The 18,041-nt window shown below is 44.8% G+C and overlaps 2 protein-coding genes across 3 annotated transcripts; one reads left to right on the forward strand and one right to left on the reverse strand.

Moving 5' to 3' along the window:
• Positions 1-13: 13 nt before the first annotated feature.
• glmna (glomulin, FKBP associated protein a) lies at positions 14-8,732 on the reverse strand. 2 transcript variants are annotated; one of them, XM_071377301.1, is made up of 19 exons: positions 8,647-8,732; positions 8,156-8,246; positions 6,816-6,941; positions 6,295-6,408; positions 5,868-5,976; positions 5,313-5,553; positions 4,907-5,006; positions 4,236-4,417; positions 4,007-4,060; positions 3,829-3,859; positions 3,634-3,723; positions 3,451-3,492; positions 3,271-3,344; positions 3,086-3,170; positions 2,822-2,931; positions 2,597-2,660; positions 2,301-2,439; positions 643-725; positions 14-509 (listed from the first exon to the last, which is right to left on the reverse strand). In XM_071377301.1, the coding sequence occupies exons 2-19, from the start codon at positions 8,192-8,194 to the stop codon at positions 420-422; spliced, it is 1,773 nt and encodes a 590-aa protein (XP_071233402.1). In that variant the 5' UTR covers positions 8,195-8,246; positions 8,647-8,732; the 3' UTR covers positions 14-419. The 2 variants fall into 2 exon arrangements, with proteins under 2 accessions (XP_071233402.1, XP_071233401.1); XM_071377300.1 differs by having other exon boundaries at positions 643-728.
• On the forward strand, positions 8,689-17,741 carry LOC139560485 (putative RNA polymerase II subunit B1 CTD phosphatase rpap2). The gene is made up of 9 exons (XM_071377305.1): positions 8,689-8,801; positions 9,261-9,375; positions 9,638-9,734; positions 9,835-9,900; positions 10,003-10,090; positions 10,251-10,278; positions 10,512-11,517; positions 12,075-12,155; positions 16,946-17,741. Exons 7-9 carry the CDS (start codon positions 11,246-11,248, stop codon positions 16,980-16,982), a joined length of 390 nt encoding a protein of 129 aa, XP_071233406.1. The 5' UTR covers positions 8,689-8,801; positions 9,261-9,375; positions 9,638-9,734; positions 9,835-9,900; positions 10,003-10,090; positions 10,251-10,278; positions 10,512-11,245; the 3' UTR covers positions 16,983-17,741.
• The last annotated feature ends 300 nt before the right edge of the window (positions 17,742-18,041 follow it).

Below are 18,041 nucleotides of genomic sequence, written 5' to 3' on the forward strand. Positions count from 1 at the left end.
CATTTGCACAGCATGGTTAGAAAGGCTTGAGTTTATTAACTGTCTAACAAAGATCCATCAACATGATCTAACTTAGTGGCATTTGAGTAACTAAATAAATGGCAGACAATCATTTTAAATAACTGCCATTGAGCATTTAGTCTGGTAGAGTTGAAGACTCAACATGCTTTCTTATTACAGCTATTCAAGAAGCTGGTCTTGGTGTCATGCCTGAACCTGCCATATTTAGGTAACGATGCCCCCCAAAAAAATCACATTGTCAGAATCCAAAGAAAGTTCACCAGAAACAAGTGATCCGCTTAATGACCCAATTCGCTTTTCTATCGATCACCTGTTCCCTTATCTAGGCAACAGGGAGGGAGTTCAATTATGAGGCCTCAATACAACACGGTGAAATTGTAACCCGGTTCTACTGCTGCTCAGGGTTTCTCTTTCACTTCGATGATTTCCTCTATTCTCGCCAAGACGCTCTCCATCATGTCAAACGTGTGCAGTGCCGAGTGCAGAACCTACAATGACAAATGGCAAGCATGATATTAAAAATACATTTACATACAAAGTAGGCAGAAATGTATAAATCATGCTAATTCTCAAATTACCCAACAAACAATATTTGTATACAGATGTATCGAAATGTTTTACCTGAAGCTGCATCTCTGGCGTCATGTTTGGCATCTTCTCGTTCCCTACTGTCAAAGAGCACACTGACTCCTGGATCTGGGACTCTGCTAAGACAAACAGAAGTTACTATCACATGAAGAAAACATTGATCTAAAGCCAATTCATTCCCTAAGACGCCAGGGAGCCAAAATAGACACCACAGAAGTAAACTCGGCAAAAAAAGAACTGTCCTCTCACTCAACTGCGTTTATTTTCAGCAAACTTAACTTATGTTCTTACAAATATTTACACGTTAACTGAACAAGTTCCACAGCCATGACTAACAGAAATTGAATAATGTGTCCCTGAACAAAGGGGGGGTCAAAATCAAAAGTAACAGTATCTGGTGTGGCCACCAGCTGCATTAAGTACTGCAGTGCATCTCCTCATGGACTGCACCAGATTTGCCAGTTCTTGCTGTGAGATGTTACCTCACTCTTCCACCAAGGAACCTGCAAGTCCCCAGACATTTCTTGGGGGGGAATGGCCCTAGCCCTCACCCTCCGATCCAACAGGTCCCAGATGTGCTCAATGGGATTGAGATCCGGGCTCTTCGCTGGCCATGGCAGAACACTGACATTCCTGTCTTGCAGGAAATCACGCACAGAACGAGCAATATGGCTGGTGGCATTGTCATGCTGGAGGGTCATGTCAGGATGAGCCTGCAGGAAGGGTACCACATGAGGGAAGAGGATGTCTTTCCTGTAACGTACAGCTTTGAGATTGCCTGCGATGATGCTGTGACAAACCGCCCCAGGCCATGACGGACCCTCCACCTCCAAATCGATCCCGCTCCAGAGTACAGGCCTCGGTGTAACGCTCATTCCTTTGACGATAAATGCGAATCCGACCATCACCCCCGGTGAGACAAACCATGACTTGTCAGTGAAGAGCACTTTTTGCCAGTCCTGCCTGGTCTAGCTACGGTGGGTTTGTGCCCGTAGGTGAGGTTGTTGCTGGTGATGTCAGGTGAGGACCTGCCTTACAACAGGCCTACAAGCCCTCAGTCCAGCCTCTCTCAGCCTATTGCGGACAGTCTGAGCACTGATGGAGGGATTGTGCATTCCTGGTGTAACCCGGGCAGTTGTTGCCATTCTGTACCTGTCCCGCAGGTGTGATGTCCGAATGTACCGATCCTGTGCAGGTGTTGTTACACGTGGTCTGCCACTGCGAGGACGATCAGCTGTCCGTCCTGTCTTCCTGTAGCGCTGTCTTAGGCGTCTCACAGTACGGACATGGCAATTTATTGCCCTGGCCACATCGGCAGTCCTCATGCCTCCTTGCAGCATGCCTAGGATACGTTCACGCAGATGTGCAGGGACCCTGGGCATCTTTCTTTTGGTGTTTTTCAGAGTCAGTAGAAAGGCCTCCTTAGTGTCCTAAGTTTTCATAACTGTGACCTTAATTGCCTACCGTCTGTAAGCTGTTAGTGTCTTAACGACCGTTCCACAGGTGCATGTTCATTAATTGTTTATGGTTCATTGAACAAGCATGGGAAACAGTGTAAACCCTTTACAATGAAGATATTTGGATTTTTACGAATTATCTTTGAAATACAGGGTCCTGAAAAAGGGACGTTTTTGCTGAGGTTAGGAAGAATACCAGCTGGCACTAGACGAGACTAAGTGGTTGTGTCTCACCTTTAGCATTGGTCTTCTTGCTGTTGTCTTTGGTGTTCTGGAGCTCAGCCTCGTAGTGGGCTTTGGACATGTTCAACCCCATGCGTAGTGGCTTCATGTAGTAGTCCTCAATCTTATACAGCTCAGTCCAGATCCCCGTCTGGACACCAGAGAATGATTAGTGTGTGCATTCAATTAATCCAAAGAAGACCAGGCAATAATGTAAGCATCATCAGTCATCCTCACTATATCACAATTACACTTTTTGTGTTCATAAACATTGCATGCATCCCTTCTGCAATAAAGGGAGTAGCTACCTGGTTCCTCCACGCTTTGTCTCTGATGAGTAAATAGCGCAGCAGGTTCAGAGACTCCATCACCCTGTTAGAAAGACAAAGGCGTTTAGTCTCACTACACCCTACTACTGATCACTGGGCAAAACTTGTTTGAATCGATCAATTATTGTAGTGAATATTGCCTGGATGGTGGGTGGAAAACATTGCATCTGTCAACTACTGGTAGTTGGGGTGGAGTGGACTGACCTGTCCAGGTTCTGTAGGAGGTCGGTCTCAGGACCCTGGGGGAGACACAGCACCTGACGCAGGAGAGGGAACAGGTGTGCCCCCATGAACCACTCGTTACCCTTGTCCGGCTGACGAGGAGAGATATGTACATTTACATAGGTAATATAGCACCATTGGTAAAGGTATAGTTCACTTTTTTGAAGTTTTAGCCCAAAAATTTCAAATCATTTACATTTACTAGCCATGTAAATCTGAAAAGGCACAAAACCATGAGCGCCATACCTTTAAGGCAAAGTCGATCTGTTTTTTGATGTTCTTGATGATGTAGCCCTCTACTCCAGCATGGTGACTTGTCTTCAGCATGCACCTAAAATGATATGAAAAGTTATCAGAAAAAGACTGAGCATCTTACAGAAAAGTGTCAGAACAAGAGAGCGGCCATATTGTTCTACAGGTGTGAACTTAACTGGAAGAATTTGTATTTGGCTTCCGTGTCAAATTTATCGATGCTCAATTGCAGCACTTTTAGTCCTTTAATTCTCTGTGAACAGAAAATAACATTTGACCGCTAATGTTAGTAATATATATGTGTGTTATAAATCCAACCTCCAGAGGACAAAGTAGTCATATGTATACAGGTTACTTACCAAATGTTGAATTGGACACAATGTCATGACTTTCACCAAGTTCTAAAATGTAAAGGAAGGATAAAATGTCATCGTGATTCACACAGCGAGATGGGATGAAGCAATTCCTCTCTACTGATTGATTAAACACAAGCTATCCCAAGTATTTGCGGCATTACATCAATATAGGACGTTTTGTTTTACCTGAGGGACACTGAAGAAGGATTTGAGCTCCATTAGCTGGACTGGGAGACTGTTGTCCTCAACCCTAACCAGGCTCTTTTCATACAGGTCCTTAGTAAAGGACAAACAAGCAATTAAGAGTCGTAGAAGGTCAATGAGAAAGTGTTACTTGTACATAATTGCTGGTCTTCCGACTTTTAAACAGAGGATCCTTACCAGTCCTTTCTGCAGCCTGGATTCTTCTGTTCTGGGGGGGGAAAAGAGCACAAAATATATTGTTTGGATTTAGACACAATCAAAACCAATTTTCAAGACTTTACAGAAGTCTATAAAATGCTATACTTTGTCATTTACATAAATTGGAAAAGAAAGTCAAAAGTAAATGAATATGTACCTGCTCAAGAAGAGGTTGATGTATTCCATATTACACTGAAGAACAAACACTGAGCTGAAAGAAGAAAAGAGTGTTAGGACAATCAACACTGTTTTAGCACTTACATTAAGAGCCAACCAACCCCAATACCACCGAGGCATACATTACAAATTGAATAAAAAACTTCTTAGCCAGGTGCAACAGTACTTTCAGAGTAATGTGAACTGAAAACACAGTCTTTATTCCCTACCTGAAGACTGTGGGGAAAGTATCCATGGCAATGTGCTGGACGAACAGCAGGTAGGCCAGGCTGGCAAGAGACTCTTTGGGGTAGCACACCTCTTCCTCCAGGAACCCAGGCACCTCTCTCCTCCTCAGCAGGCTGTGAGACAGTAGGTCAGGGAGGGACTCCCCGATGTCCGACAGGATGCCCTGCAAAAAAAAAAAAACACACACACAGGAGGAGCAGAGTTAACCAAAGTATAGAGAGGGTTAGCCCTTTATTAGTTAGTTACCCCTATACAGGATGAAGTTTCACCTAGTTGTATGAGAACTCAGGTAGCCTAGCGGTTAAGAGCGTTGAGTCAGTAACCGAAAGGTCGCTGGATCGAATCCCCAAGCCGACTAGGTAAAAAAATATGTTGATGTGACCTTGAGCAAGGCACTTAACTCTAATTGCTCCTGTAAGTCCAGAGCGTCTGCAAAATGACTAATGTAAACACTTAAATGGAAGTCAAATATAATCTTCATGAATAGTATAAAAAGAGCTAGCCTGTTTCCAGAGCTGTTTGTGCTATATAGCCACAACTAACAGTCTCCTATAGTCTGGTCAATGACCATATGATTTAGATATACAACACAAACAGATCAGGAACCAGGCTATAAGAGGAGCAATGGTCACAATCTGAGCAGGCATCTTACCAGAATCTCTGTGGCAAAGTTCCTGAGGGGAGATTCTGCTAGGGTTTCAGGATCCTTCAGCTGCACCTCCAGAAGAGGCTCACAAAGACTCTTCATACAGCTAGGGTGACAACACACACACACACACACTCTGTTCATGCACCTAGACACTTAATGCACCGTACTTTCACGTTGGAGCTCGGAGCCGAAGAATTTCACTGTACCCTGCAATCACACCTGCAACCCTGTACATGTGACTATTAAACAATCAGAATCCAATGCTCATCTGCTAAGCTACAGTATGATGATGTATTGTATCTGTCCCCATGTAAAAAAAAAATATATAATAATAAAACAATCCACATGTTAACAAAGCTTCCCCCATTCACTTAACCCAATAGCTCCCCAATAAAACATGTAGACCTACAACTTGAGCAGCTCAGTCCTCAGCTCATCCTCTTTGGGCGTGGGCGTCCTGCTCTGCTTGGCCTCCTCCACGAAGGGCCTGACAAAGACCAGCAGGGCCGAGCAGCAGCGGCACAGGCTGAACACGTCGTCCTCCTCCTGCTCCTTGGTCTGGGGCACGGGCAGCCTGGCCACCTGGCCCAGCAGAGTGGAGAGAGCCATGCCCACCGAGGAGGCCTTCCGGCCGCCCAGCCGCAACAACACTGAGGGGGAGGGTGGAGAGGTGGGGACAGTAAGGGAGAGGGTCAGTGTGGGGAAAAGGGTGGGAGTAGACAGGGAAATGTGAGTAGGGGTAAAGGGCATTAGGGTGAGTGAGAGAGAGAGAGTAGAGGATGTGGGTGGGAAGGCGGTAAGAGAGTGGATAGGTGATAAGGGATGTGTAGATTGAGAGAGTGGTAGCAGAGAGTAGGCATTAAGGCATTGGAAAGGGACAGGATACAGAAACTTCTTAATCGTCAAGAATGTCAAACAATATTGAAGGTTTTCCATTCAGCCACTACAGAAAGGTGTTCCTCACCTTTCTGTAGTGGCTGCAGCAGGAGGATGACGGTCTCTGCGATAGAGTCAGGGTGGGCCTCCTCAACCTGCTCCAGCAAGCCAACCAGTAGCTCCTTGGGACTGCAAACCTGACCAATCACACACAAGGTTTTTTTTTTTTTTTTTTTTGTCTCAATGCACTTCCGTGTCTGGACATGCAAACATGTAGCCTAATCTCAGATCTGTTTGTAATATCTTGCCAACTCCTATGGTGATCTGGGGCCAGACTAGCAAACATTTACATTTTATAACCAAAACAACAATATGGCTGCGTTTAGACAGGCAGCCCATTTCAATCAGATCAGCTCGGAAGAAGGGCTTATGTGTAAAGTTCTGATATGATTGGTCAAAACGCAGAGTATTAGACCTTTGTAATAACGTATAATAATTAGAACATGTAAACAGACCTCCAGCAGGTGTGTGAGGATGGCGAGGCAGTGAGGAAGATTATTTTCCTCCTTCTTCAGCAGAATCTGAACCAGAGGACCCAGCAGGTTCCAGCCCATACATCTCACTATGTTCTACAGAAAAACAGGGGGAGAAGTAGTATTACTTCACTATGTAATAACTAACATATGCCATAATTATGACCCAGAGGTTTTCCTGGTCAGATCATGTGGTTCGGAAAACCTCAGGTTCCAACCATACATCCCTATAAAGTATATATATAGGCTACTTTAAGAGAGAGAGCCTTTCAGCTGAGAAGCAGCACACCACATCCAAATGACCATCTGTTGATGTCCAAGGCACTTCACCCTAATTTGCTCCAGGGGCGCCATACTACTATGACTGACCCTGTAAAACAGCACAGCGAGCGACTCTTTTTCAACACATTTCACTGCACCTATCCAGTGTATGTGATAATACAACTTGTATTTATTTTTTACTAAACAGTTGGTATAGATGTCTGGTTCAATCTTTAGTTCACCTTATTTTCCTCATCTACGACGATACTCAGAACCTGAGCACTCTCTCCATCCTCTATACAGGTACGTCCAGCTATCTGGAACACGGAATAATCCTCAGTCGTATAGTTGTCATCCTGGATGGCTTGCTGCATGAGAAAGGGGTAGAGAAAAAGAGAGAGAGAGGGAGATGGAAAGGGGGGTTGGTAGGTCTGTCCTTTACTAACCTCGTCCCCAAGCTACTGCGCACAAGCTATACGAAGCATCTGAGCTTTGGGAGGACGTCTGGGTGAGCGGAGACCAGCTTTGGGAGGAAGTCTGGGTGAGCGGAGACCAGCTTGGGGAGGGCGTCTGGGTGAGCGAGACCAGCTTGGGGAGGGCGTCTGGGTGAGCGAGACCAGCTTGGGGAGGGCGTCTGGGTGAGCGAGACCAGCTTGGGGAGGACGTCTGGGTGAGCGGAGACCAGCTTGGGGAGGGCGTCTGGGTGAGCGGAGACCAGCTTGGGGAGGGCGTCTGGGTGAGCGAGACCAGCTTTGGGAGGACGTCTGGTGAGCGGAGACCAGCTTGGGGAGGACGTCTGGGTGAGCGGAGACCAGCTTGGGGAGGACGTCTGGGTGAGCGGAGACCAGCTTGGGGAGGAAGTCTGGGTGAGCGGAGACCAGCTTGGGGAGGACGTCTGGTGAGCGGAGACCAGCTTGGGGAGGAAGTCTGGGTGAGCGGAGACCAGCTTGGGGAGGACGTCTGGGTGAGCGGAGACCAGCTTGGGGAGGACGTCTGGGTGAGCGGAGACCAGCTTGGGGAGGACGTCTGGGTGAGCGGAGACCAGCTTGGGGAGGACGTCTGGGTGAGCGAGACCAGCTTGGGGAGGACGTCTGGGTGAGCGAGACCAGCTTGGGGAGGGCGTCTGGGTGAGCGAGACCAGCTTGGGGAGGACGTCTGGGTGAGCGAGACCAGCTTGGGGAGGACGTCTGGGTGAGCGAGACCAGCTTGGGGAGGACGTCTGGTGAGCGAGACCAGCTTGGGGAGGACGTCTGGGTGAGCGAGACCAGCTTGGGGAGGACGTCTGGGTGAGCGAGACCAGCTTGGGGAGGACGTCTGGTGAGCGAGACCAGCCATAACACAATGCTCTGGTGAACTCAGTTGCCATAGGACACGTGTCAAACTCATTCCATGCAGGGCTGAGTGTCTGTGTGTTTTTGCTCCTCCCTTGTACTTGATTGATACATTAAGGTCACTAATTAATTTGGTACTCCCCTCACCTGGTTGTCTAGGTCTTAATTGAAAGGAAAAAACGAAAACCAGCAGACACTAAGCCCTAAATGGAATTTTACACCCCTGCCTTATGTGGACTCTTATGACTTACACATCTCTGGACGATATCACTCAGTTGTTCTAGAGCCATCCTCGTTGTCTCGGCTGTACTCCAACAGAGGGTATCTCTTCACTAAACACTCCTGTGAGGGAAAAAAATGTGTGTTCAGTAATACGGGTTATTAAACAACACGTTTCGAATGCAGTCATCACAGTTTTGTTTTATGTATGAAACCGTGGCACACAAAACAGAGAGTCAAGGCAAAGTAGGACTATTTAGTAAGCATCAGTTGATTTGCTGTGAGTGAGTGGCACACATAATGGATGTAATGTCAGAAATGTATCTTGGTTTTACTCCATCATTAGTGATTTGATAATGATGATCAAATCACTTCATTATTGTGGCTGCCTTGCCTTGAGGCGAGAAATCGAGGCAACAATAGATCCTAAGTGTAATCGTTTCATAAAGCTACATAGGATAAGAATTTAAGGGCATAGTTAAAGTATTAATCGGTTTAATTAATGAGAGGAATTGCTACTTACATGTCAATTATCGGAGACACTGTCAGTCGCGTGGATTCGGAAGTGTTTCGGCTGCGTTGACCCTGATGAATTTCCGTAGATTTAATACGTCACAGGTCAAAGTTGAAATTAGCACAAAACATTGGACCAGCATGAAGAAGGAGCAATGAAAAAGGGTTTGTTTTTATAAGACATCATCAGACCGGTATTAACATTGTGTTTGGATATTGTTGGGTCTCTGTAGGTCCTCAAAAAGTAATGAAAACGGAGATATCATTCTTGCAGCTACAGTTGTGTTTACATATAGTTAGCCAACATGTTTCATAGCTAACCATAGAACGTTAGCCTTTAATATTTAATTACAGTATAGGTTACAGCTAACTTCCTTATTACGTTCTGTCATGAGCACGGACACCTAATTTCACTTATTTGACAGATGGGGAAAGTGTCAAAGCACAGACCTCTGCAGAGGAAGCAAGAAGTTATTTTCACCCCCCTGCTTGCATCAATGTTCCCCATATGTGGAGGTTGAAAACGTTCTGATATTTGGATGAATTTTCTTACCAATGTTGTTAGTCTCACGTTTGTGGCTAGTGTTTTTCTGGTGCTTATGTGTGTATAACCCTGCCACCCAGGAGAGAGGCAGTGAGGGAGACCCTGAGAGAGAAACTGGACCTGGAGAAGAGACCTGTGCAGGTGGTGGAGTGTCTCTTGGAGGATAGCGTAGTGGAGGACTTCCTGGTTGACTGTGTGAGTACCATAGAGATTGAGGTCTACAAATACACTGATCCAAATACAAGATTGCTCTTTTTATCTGTGGCTGGTGGCTGAGATGGTGACATGCGGATTTGGAACGGTTCCACTTTTGAGTATTAGAAGAGGATCTATGACCTCATGGAAAGATTTTACAGTTACTGTCAATAGATATCAGTTGATCGAGGAGCACCACATCGCTATTTCAGGTAGTGTGCGGTATCTGTCATGTATTCATGATGTTGTCCTTGATTTGCAGGAAAGCTTGATCACTTCTGCCAATTACAAAGACAGTTGAGGAGAGATCTATTGTGAAGCTGTGTGGCTATCCTGTCTGTTCAAATAAACTGGGCTAGGTAACGTTTCATTTATTTATGAAAGTCCTCCCTTTTTTACTTGCCTTTGAGTAAATAGTGTTTTGTCAAAACCAACTTATTCTGATATTTATTTTCATAGGTCCCCACTCAACAGTTAAACATTTCCACCAACACCAATAAAGTCAATGACATTACAGAACGCAAGGTAAGTGTACAGAATCAGATATTCTGTTGTGTTATGACCAGCACCATTGAAGAACGTGACTGATATAAGACTGAAACAATGCCCTTTTCCTTACTGACCCAGTCCTTCTGCAGTAATTCTTCTACAAAGCCTCCAAGTCCTTTGAGCTGCAGATATCAAAGAGCCTTCAATGGTTGAGGCAGCACGAGAGGTAATTATGTTCCGTTTCACTTTACAATGAGTCATGGTTAACCACAGATATAGCCGTGCACAGGTAGGCCGCCATTTTCCTTTAGGTCCAGATATGACCTAAATGTTGACTCTCCTCCTCTTATGACCATGTTTTCCTCTTTTTGTTTGCAACCCCCCAGATGTAAACTTAATGAATAAAGGAGATTGGTATGTACATTCGTTTTTTATTTTACAATTTCATACAGTCTCGATTAATTGATAAGATGTGTAGCTGTCATTCAACTGTCCATTTATCGAATCCATTCATCAATCATTACGGCATAATAATTAAATAATTCACAGACTGTATACATCAAATTAAATTATAGATCCATTGATTTATTGATTGATTGGTGGCTTGACTGACTGACTTCCACCTGATTCCCTCTGTCTGTCTGTAGCGGTAGCACTGGAGAGGAGGATGTGAGGAACCTCTGTACTCTGTGGCGCCAGAGAACCCCAGACGATCCTGCACAGCCGGTCACAGCGACACAGAACAGCACTTTGTTTCCAGCGTGGTCTCCCAGCAACAGGGACCCAGGGTGCGCTGGGGAAGTCTGCTCAAGCACACCAACTAAGGGGAGGGGAGGGAACGAGGAGAGGGAGAGAAGGTCGGGAGGGAAGGACACAAAGATGCCAAAACAAACAAACAAGGCTGAAGACAAGAAGGAGGAGAATACAGAAGAATCACAGAAAGAACCAACAAAGACAATCAATGACATAGATGGACCCCAACAACACACAACAGATACAAACCACCCCAGTGAGCAGCAGCCTTTCCTGGAAGAGAGAGGCTCACCAGAGGGCCGGTCTATGGAGGATGCCGCAGCACTACTGAGCCAAGTCACAATGCAGGATAGAGATCCAGTCACGGTTACATCTTCTGTACTAACAACCCTCAGCACAATGCAGTGTACAGAATCAAGATCCAGCTCCAACCCCCAACCCTCAGTGGGACTCAACCCCAGCACAGCCTACCCAGCCGGGCCTCAGGATCAGCCAGGTGGGCATGAGCAGGAGGGGGGCCCAGGGGCTCCTCAAGGGCCACAAAACTACTCCAAAACCTGGCTCGGTCTGACTGAACTTTCTTGAAGGCCTATGGAGGACCTTCGACGAATGGTGGACTGAGGAGACTATGAAGTTCCTATATGGCCCAGACCACTTTAATAAAACAACAGTAGAAACGAAGAAGAAGGAGGAGGAAGAAGAAGAACTGGATGAAGATAACCTGGAGGATGTTGTAGAAGGGGTTGGGGATGGAGGGGACGGCGGGTCCCCAGGGGGTCCATGGAGACCCTCTGCTCCATCCCCAGACTACAACACAATACGCAGGGATACAGAGGAGCTGGAGCTGAGTGTAAGGGAGTTCTACAAAGGGGTCAGGGAAACGGGCCCTGAGACTCAGAGGTGAGTGGGGGATAAAAGTGTGGTGTAGTAACCGTCAGTGTCCAGATGGGGGCACTATGTATAAGCATTGGAGATGTTAAGCGTGATGATGACGATGGTCTTGTTTTTGAGGTTGGCTTTTACCATGAAGATGTTTTTTTTATGTCTCATCTCACTCCTTTCCCATCTACGCTCTCTCTCTTGCTTTCACGCTCTTTCTCCTGCTTTCACACACTTTCTCTCACGCTCTCTCTCCACCCCCACCCCCCCCATGCCCAGCACCTCATACAGAAACACATAACGGTTGAGAAGCTCACTAGAGGGTGTGTGTGTGTGTGTCTGTATGAAAATGCTGCTACGGTTTTCAAAGTTCAAAAAACTGTTTTATGCAATGAAAATGTGGTCACTGATGTGCTGATAGTTGACAACCATCAATATTGCAGAAGCATTGGTAAGTACTAGCTCGGTCTTATAGCTTGTTGAACTTCGCATCTCAGCAACTTAAGAAATGAAACCAAGTTCTGTGTATATGTGTGTGCATTTATATGTCCGGTTTTCCTCATCTTGGTGGTGTGAAGCCTGAGAAACATCGTGGGCTCCCTGCATCTCACAATGACTGACATCTCCAGTGACCTCAACAACCTGGTCAGGACCTTCAGGTCAGTGCCAATGTCAACTCTGAGAGTTAAAGGGCCAATCCTTAATTGAAACAATAACAAAATGCCTCCCCACCTCTGTTTTGGTCAAAAGCTGAAGGATGGGCCTGGAGAAATGTAACTCTTCTCAAATTCATAGACAGAACTATGGATGCAAGGACTGAGTGTCCTAAACTAGAGTTTCAAGCATGTTTTGAGGCAATACAGTGTTTGTTTATATTTGAAATCAAATTTTATTGGTCGCATACACATATTTAGCAGATGCTACTGAGGGTGTAGCTAAATGCTTGTTTACTAACATTGGAGTGAAACAAGCTTATATTTTGGGTTCTGATGGGGTATGACATTTAAACTAAGCTAATAATGCAATTTATAAGTTATATTCTTCAAGAATCAATGGGTATGTATGGTTAATTTATAAGTCCAAAAATGGATCTATTACACTGCAGATTGCTGTTTTAACACACCATTTCCTACAAAAACATCCAATACTGTGTCTGGGAGAGAAATTGGACATTTTACACTCTTATTTCAGTCAGTATTTATATGGTCCCGTAGTTATAAACCGTCTTATCTGAAGTGCTGATCTAGAATCAGTATTGGCTTTTTGATCATAGTGAATAAGATTACATGGACGGGAGACGAGGACACACATGATCGTAGATCAGAACTACTACTCTGAGACACTATGAATACATGCTCTGGTATTTATGGAGAAGTTATGTGGCGACAAGGCTTCAACGAACTGAGTGAACTTTTCAGGGTAGCCCCAAACTGCCAGAGGTGAACTCTGTTCCTGTCATGGGCACTAGCTGGGCTGTGATTGGCTGATTGAGGTGCAGTCAACAGGAAGTAGTGATTGGCAGAGTGCTATTGACTTCCTGTAGCTCTGATTTAATAGCGAGGCACTTGAGTCACACCTTCAGCGAGAGGCCTGTTTCCAGGAATTCTCTGCTACTACTAAGGCCTACTGGAACAGCACCCAGAGCTTACACTGCAAACTGTCAAATAAACACCTATAATTGTTGAATCTATATGATGAGGTGTCTCTGATATGGTTGGACATTAGGCTAATATGATTTTGAGATTTTCAGTGCCAAGTTGAAGTAAAGGACAGAGACTGTTGTGTTTTTTCTTTCATGGAAAATCAGTGATGTCAGGCCTGGTGGCAGTGTGATGTCAGGCCTGGTGGCAGTGTGATGTCAGGCCTGGTGGCAGTGTGATGTCAGGCCTGGTGGCAGTGTGATGTCAGGCCTGGTGGCAGTGTGATGTCAGGCCTGGTGGCAGTGTGATGTCAGGCCTGGTGGCAGTGTGATGTCAGGCCTGGTGGCAGTGTGATGTCAGGCCTGGTGGCAGTGTGATGTCAGGCCTGGTGGCAGTGTGATGTCAGGCCTGGTGGCAGTGCGATGTCGGTACTAATTTGTCTCAGCTTCTCAAGACCTGTGCCATTTTTTTACTATACAGTCTTTTTTTTTCCATGGCAGGTTCACAAACACCAACATCATTCACAAAGGCCCAGAGGGGACCATGATCGTTATGGTGCTCCTCTATCTGTGTGTGTGTGTGTGTGTGTGTGTGTGTGTGTGTGTGTGTGTGTGTGTGTGTGTGTGTGTGTGTGTGTGTGTGTGTGTGTGTGTGTGTGTGTGTGTGTGTGTGTGTGTGTGTGTGTGTGTGTGTGTGTGTGTGTGTGTGTGTGTGTGTCATGTGCTGTTGCAGGAACAGCTGGAGAGCCTGTGCCTCAGTAGGATCCGTCAGGGATCAGCAGAGGAAATCAGGGAGCATTGTTTTACCTGGGGGAACACCCTCTCAACAAACTTAACCTAGTGATTTATCTCTACTTGTGTGTATCCAGGGTGCACTGCAGTGTGTGTGTTCTTTTGGATGCTCTCTTTGGTACATTTTAAACATCACAAAAGTGAATACCAACCTGTTAAAACTCATGATTTCATTAAGATATGCATAGAATTAGAATTTGTATATTCATTATTATGAAAAACGCATACACATAACCACAGGCTCAGCAATTCAAAGGTTTCCTTGTGTTTTATGTTGCCCTGTGAAATATACAGTGTGGTGTGTGTGTGTGTGGCATCTCCAATCTGCATTGTGTGCTTGCCCTTGCATTGTTTGACCTGTGCCAGATGGCGTGTGTGGTGTGTGTGCGCACTACTTCCCCAGGCAGGTCGGTGGCAGGGCGTGAGCCTAGCAGGCGCTGTGTGGGACAGTTCCGTGCTGCTCCCGTCTGTGTACACACAGACGCCTCTCGGCCTTATCTCCTCCACCTGATTACCCCCCCAACCCTAACCCTCTGTAGATCCGTGATGCAGCAGCCAGGGACGACACACACACGCCCTGGGAAACATTCCATTCGGTCCCTAACTGATCCACTGTGTACACCACCCCAGAGAGGAGACCAGGGACATAACTTCAGCTCTGATTTATAGCTGTCTAAATAAATGGGAGATGACGCTTTCTTGAGTTGATATCACCTTATCTAGGCTACAGATGTTGTTTTCATCCAATCTGATAAGTAGATAGTAAAGAACATGCCTTATTGAGTGAGGTGCTCAACAAATAATTGAAAGTTGTACCTGGCTGTTGGCTGCAGTATGGTTTCAACTAAATCAAAATGTCTCGTATTTAGTCAGGCTCATAATGATGTTTATTATAAGAAATTATAAATGAGTCTTATGACAAGTCTTACATTGCATTATAAGCACATCATAAAGCATACATACTTATCTGAAGTGTTATCCATTATTTTTATACTTACTAACAATATATCTGCAGGACCATAGAACAGTACCAAGCCATTAGCATTTCAGTCAACTATCCAACTATCCATCTCATGAATCATTTGCAGTTGAGGCCTACCTACTGCATGGCAGCTGTGTAATTAGTCGGGCCTCTGTTGTTGTGGTTAGGTGAATCGTGTGAATAATGGATGGGCCTCATGCAACACTAGACCCAGGTAGCAGCTTCGCTCCAGGAGACATATACACACTGCTCCTGTATCCCTAAAACATATTTACCAGCCCTCTGGTTAGCCTATTTCCGAGATACTTTTCCCATCACCAAAGGCACATATATAATCTGGAATGCCTTACTCATCCCTACTGGCTAAACAAAATAAAGTGTGCCCTTAAACACACAGCCTTGTAGTCTTTACAAACATGTGCATTGTGCTGCTGAGGAGATTAGTCATATTGCCACCCAGAAATCATATACATATTTACTATAGATGCCTGAGGAGATCTACATGTCACGTTGGGGGCGATGAAACAACAGAAGCACGTTCATTTTCAATGACAGAAGCGAAGTGGGCTCGGGTACCGTTGGGCAATAAGAACGTGGGCGAGGGACTTGAAAAGGGCGGGACCAAAGTTGGGGAATGTGGAACTTTATGCAAATACTCCGCGACATCTCGTTACTGTTGGCCAATCGAAGCTCACTAGTTTCCAGACCCTTCTGGATTGTCTGTTGATACCTAGCACTATCTAGTCTGCTTGCTAGCACCAAAGGTAATTTACTATTGAGCCGACAGATGTATCATTTATGGAATGCGGTCTCAGCAAACGTGGGAACATTGCCTTTAATGTTTTTATTATTTAACATTTATTTAACTAGGCAAGTCGGTTAAGAACAAATTATTATTTACAATGACGGCCTAACCCGGACGACGCTGGGCCAATTGTGTGCCGCCCTATGGGACTCCCAATCACGGCCAGTTGTGATACAGCCTGGACTCGAACCACGGTCTGTAGTGACGGCTCTAGACCGCTGCGCCACTCGAGAGCTTATCAGACCTTACTTTAAAGTAATTTGCCTTGTTGCAAAAGGTGACCCATCACTTTAGAGTGGATTGCAGTCAAGAAGATTCAGTTGAAACTTAGACCGCTGCGCCACTCGGGAGCCCAAAGGGTGCATAGCCGACAAGGTGCGATCTGATAGAATCCAGAGAGGAATCCTATGACGCAAGCTAGATCTACTCAGGGTTTTCTAAAGCTAATCAGCTTCAGTTAGCTTCGCATTTCATCTGGCTTCGTCCGTACTATGACGGTGGATATTGCTCGTCCGCCTGCTGCTAACTCTAGCAGGCTTGTAACTGCGCGTGCATGTAGCACATGGCTAGTCGGACGACAAACTCTTCAGTGACTTAATACTGAAACGTCAATATATGGGCGAGTCAGTGCCACATTTTCATTTGTGCTGAAATCAAAATTAAAGAATCCTTCTCTTGCAAATTCAGCAAGCTTTGGCGTGAAATAGTATTTTCGAAGTGCCTTCTGTATTTTATTATTGTTAATGCCGACCTTGGTTTGCTTTGGTTTGCTTATCAATGCACAAACACCTTTCCCCCACTCTGGTCATACAAAAGTGTTACTGTGCGTGAAGTTTAAAATGCTTTCTGTCATTACTAAATGGGTAATGTGATATATTTTAACATTATTATTTTTTAACACAGACATTTTAATAAAATATTTAATCAGTTGTCTTCCTCAAATGAAGGAGGGAATCTGATTTCATTGGTCCTCAACTCGTGGCTCAGTCATTTAATTCAGGGTATGTGGCATTAGCCGTGAGTTGCTCTTCCCCAGAGCAGGTTATAGTTCTGATGGATTCGTTTATCATATAAATTTACCAGGCTAAAAGGTGAGCCACTTTTGAATGACCGGTTATCCCGAGTTGAACTCAAGAGTTGACCAAAGTTACCTCGCTAACTCCTCAAACCTGCTTTGTAGGATAACCCAACCCTTGGTTTTTCCTGACCATGTTGTGTTTGTGTGTTGCAGGTTATCAGAGGTGTCCCCGGTGTACAGGAGGCCCTGAAGAGCCCGACCTCAGTCAAATACCTCTCTATTCTGATGCAGCAGCTGTCACTTCAGGACCTACAGAGCCTAGTCTAGCTACTCAAAACCATCCAGTCTCCTCTACTATATACTACTTTCTTTACTGTTACAGCCAAATCTTTACATGTTTCCTATCAGAACGGCAAGGGCTGGAGGTATCGCTCTTCTGATAGATACATCATTGATTGACTTTTATTTGAAATCAATATTGGAGAACCTTGCCTTGCCTTTTTTTGTATTACTTTGGTTTGGTTGATTTTTCAGTTTTATTGATACAACTATTGAGAATTAAGAGAAATTACTTTTCATCTTCTCTCAGGATATGGACAGTGCTTGTTGAGGCTTTAGTGCTCTGAAATGAAGACTGAAATTTCCAAGAAAATTGTGCAGACATACTGTATCATCGAATAGGCTTGTTATTACACAGGAATTGTTGAACAGGTGCATAGTTTACACACATTCTGGCAGCTTCATGGTGGAAATGTATAGTCTTATTATGCCTCTCCTAATTTTCAAACAAACACTGATATACTGAATCTGATGATACTGTAAATGTCTAAATCAAATCTTCAAAGTTACAAGCCTCCAATGTTTAATCCCATGCTTCTATACAACCAAATAAATCACACTCAGGTTTTCCACTGTGTATAAAAATGTCATGTGATCGACTATATTGCCATACTGGAAGAGAATGGTGCAATAAATGTGTCGCTGTTTATCCCAGCTTCCTTCACAGGAAGTTTATGGTGTTGTAATCTCATTTGTTCCAAGTGTGACAAGAAAGTTATGTCTGAAAATATTTGTTTTGGACCAGGTGGCTCGCGCGACTAGAAACATTATCTGAGGAGCATTTTGGAGGGGATAGAAATATTTTATCGGGATTTATGTATATATTGTGTATTTTATTATTCAAACATTTTAGGATGATACGGTTACAGATATAACCTTAGTATATTATTTCTAAAGCTTTTCGCTGAAGCCAATAACATTTTTTGTTGGTGCGAGTTTTCATTTTTTCCTTGTTCATTTAAACATTTGT

This window comes from Salvelinus alpinus, chromosome 30, assembly GCF_045679555.1.
Source record: "Salvelinus alpinus chromosome 30, SLU_Salpinus.1, whole genome shotgun sequence".
In the NCBI taxonomy this organism is placed as follows: domain Eukaryota; kingdom Metazoa; phylum Chordata; class Actinopteri; order Salmoniformes; family Salmonidae; genus Salvelinus; species Salvelinus alpinus.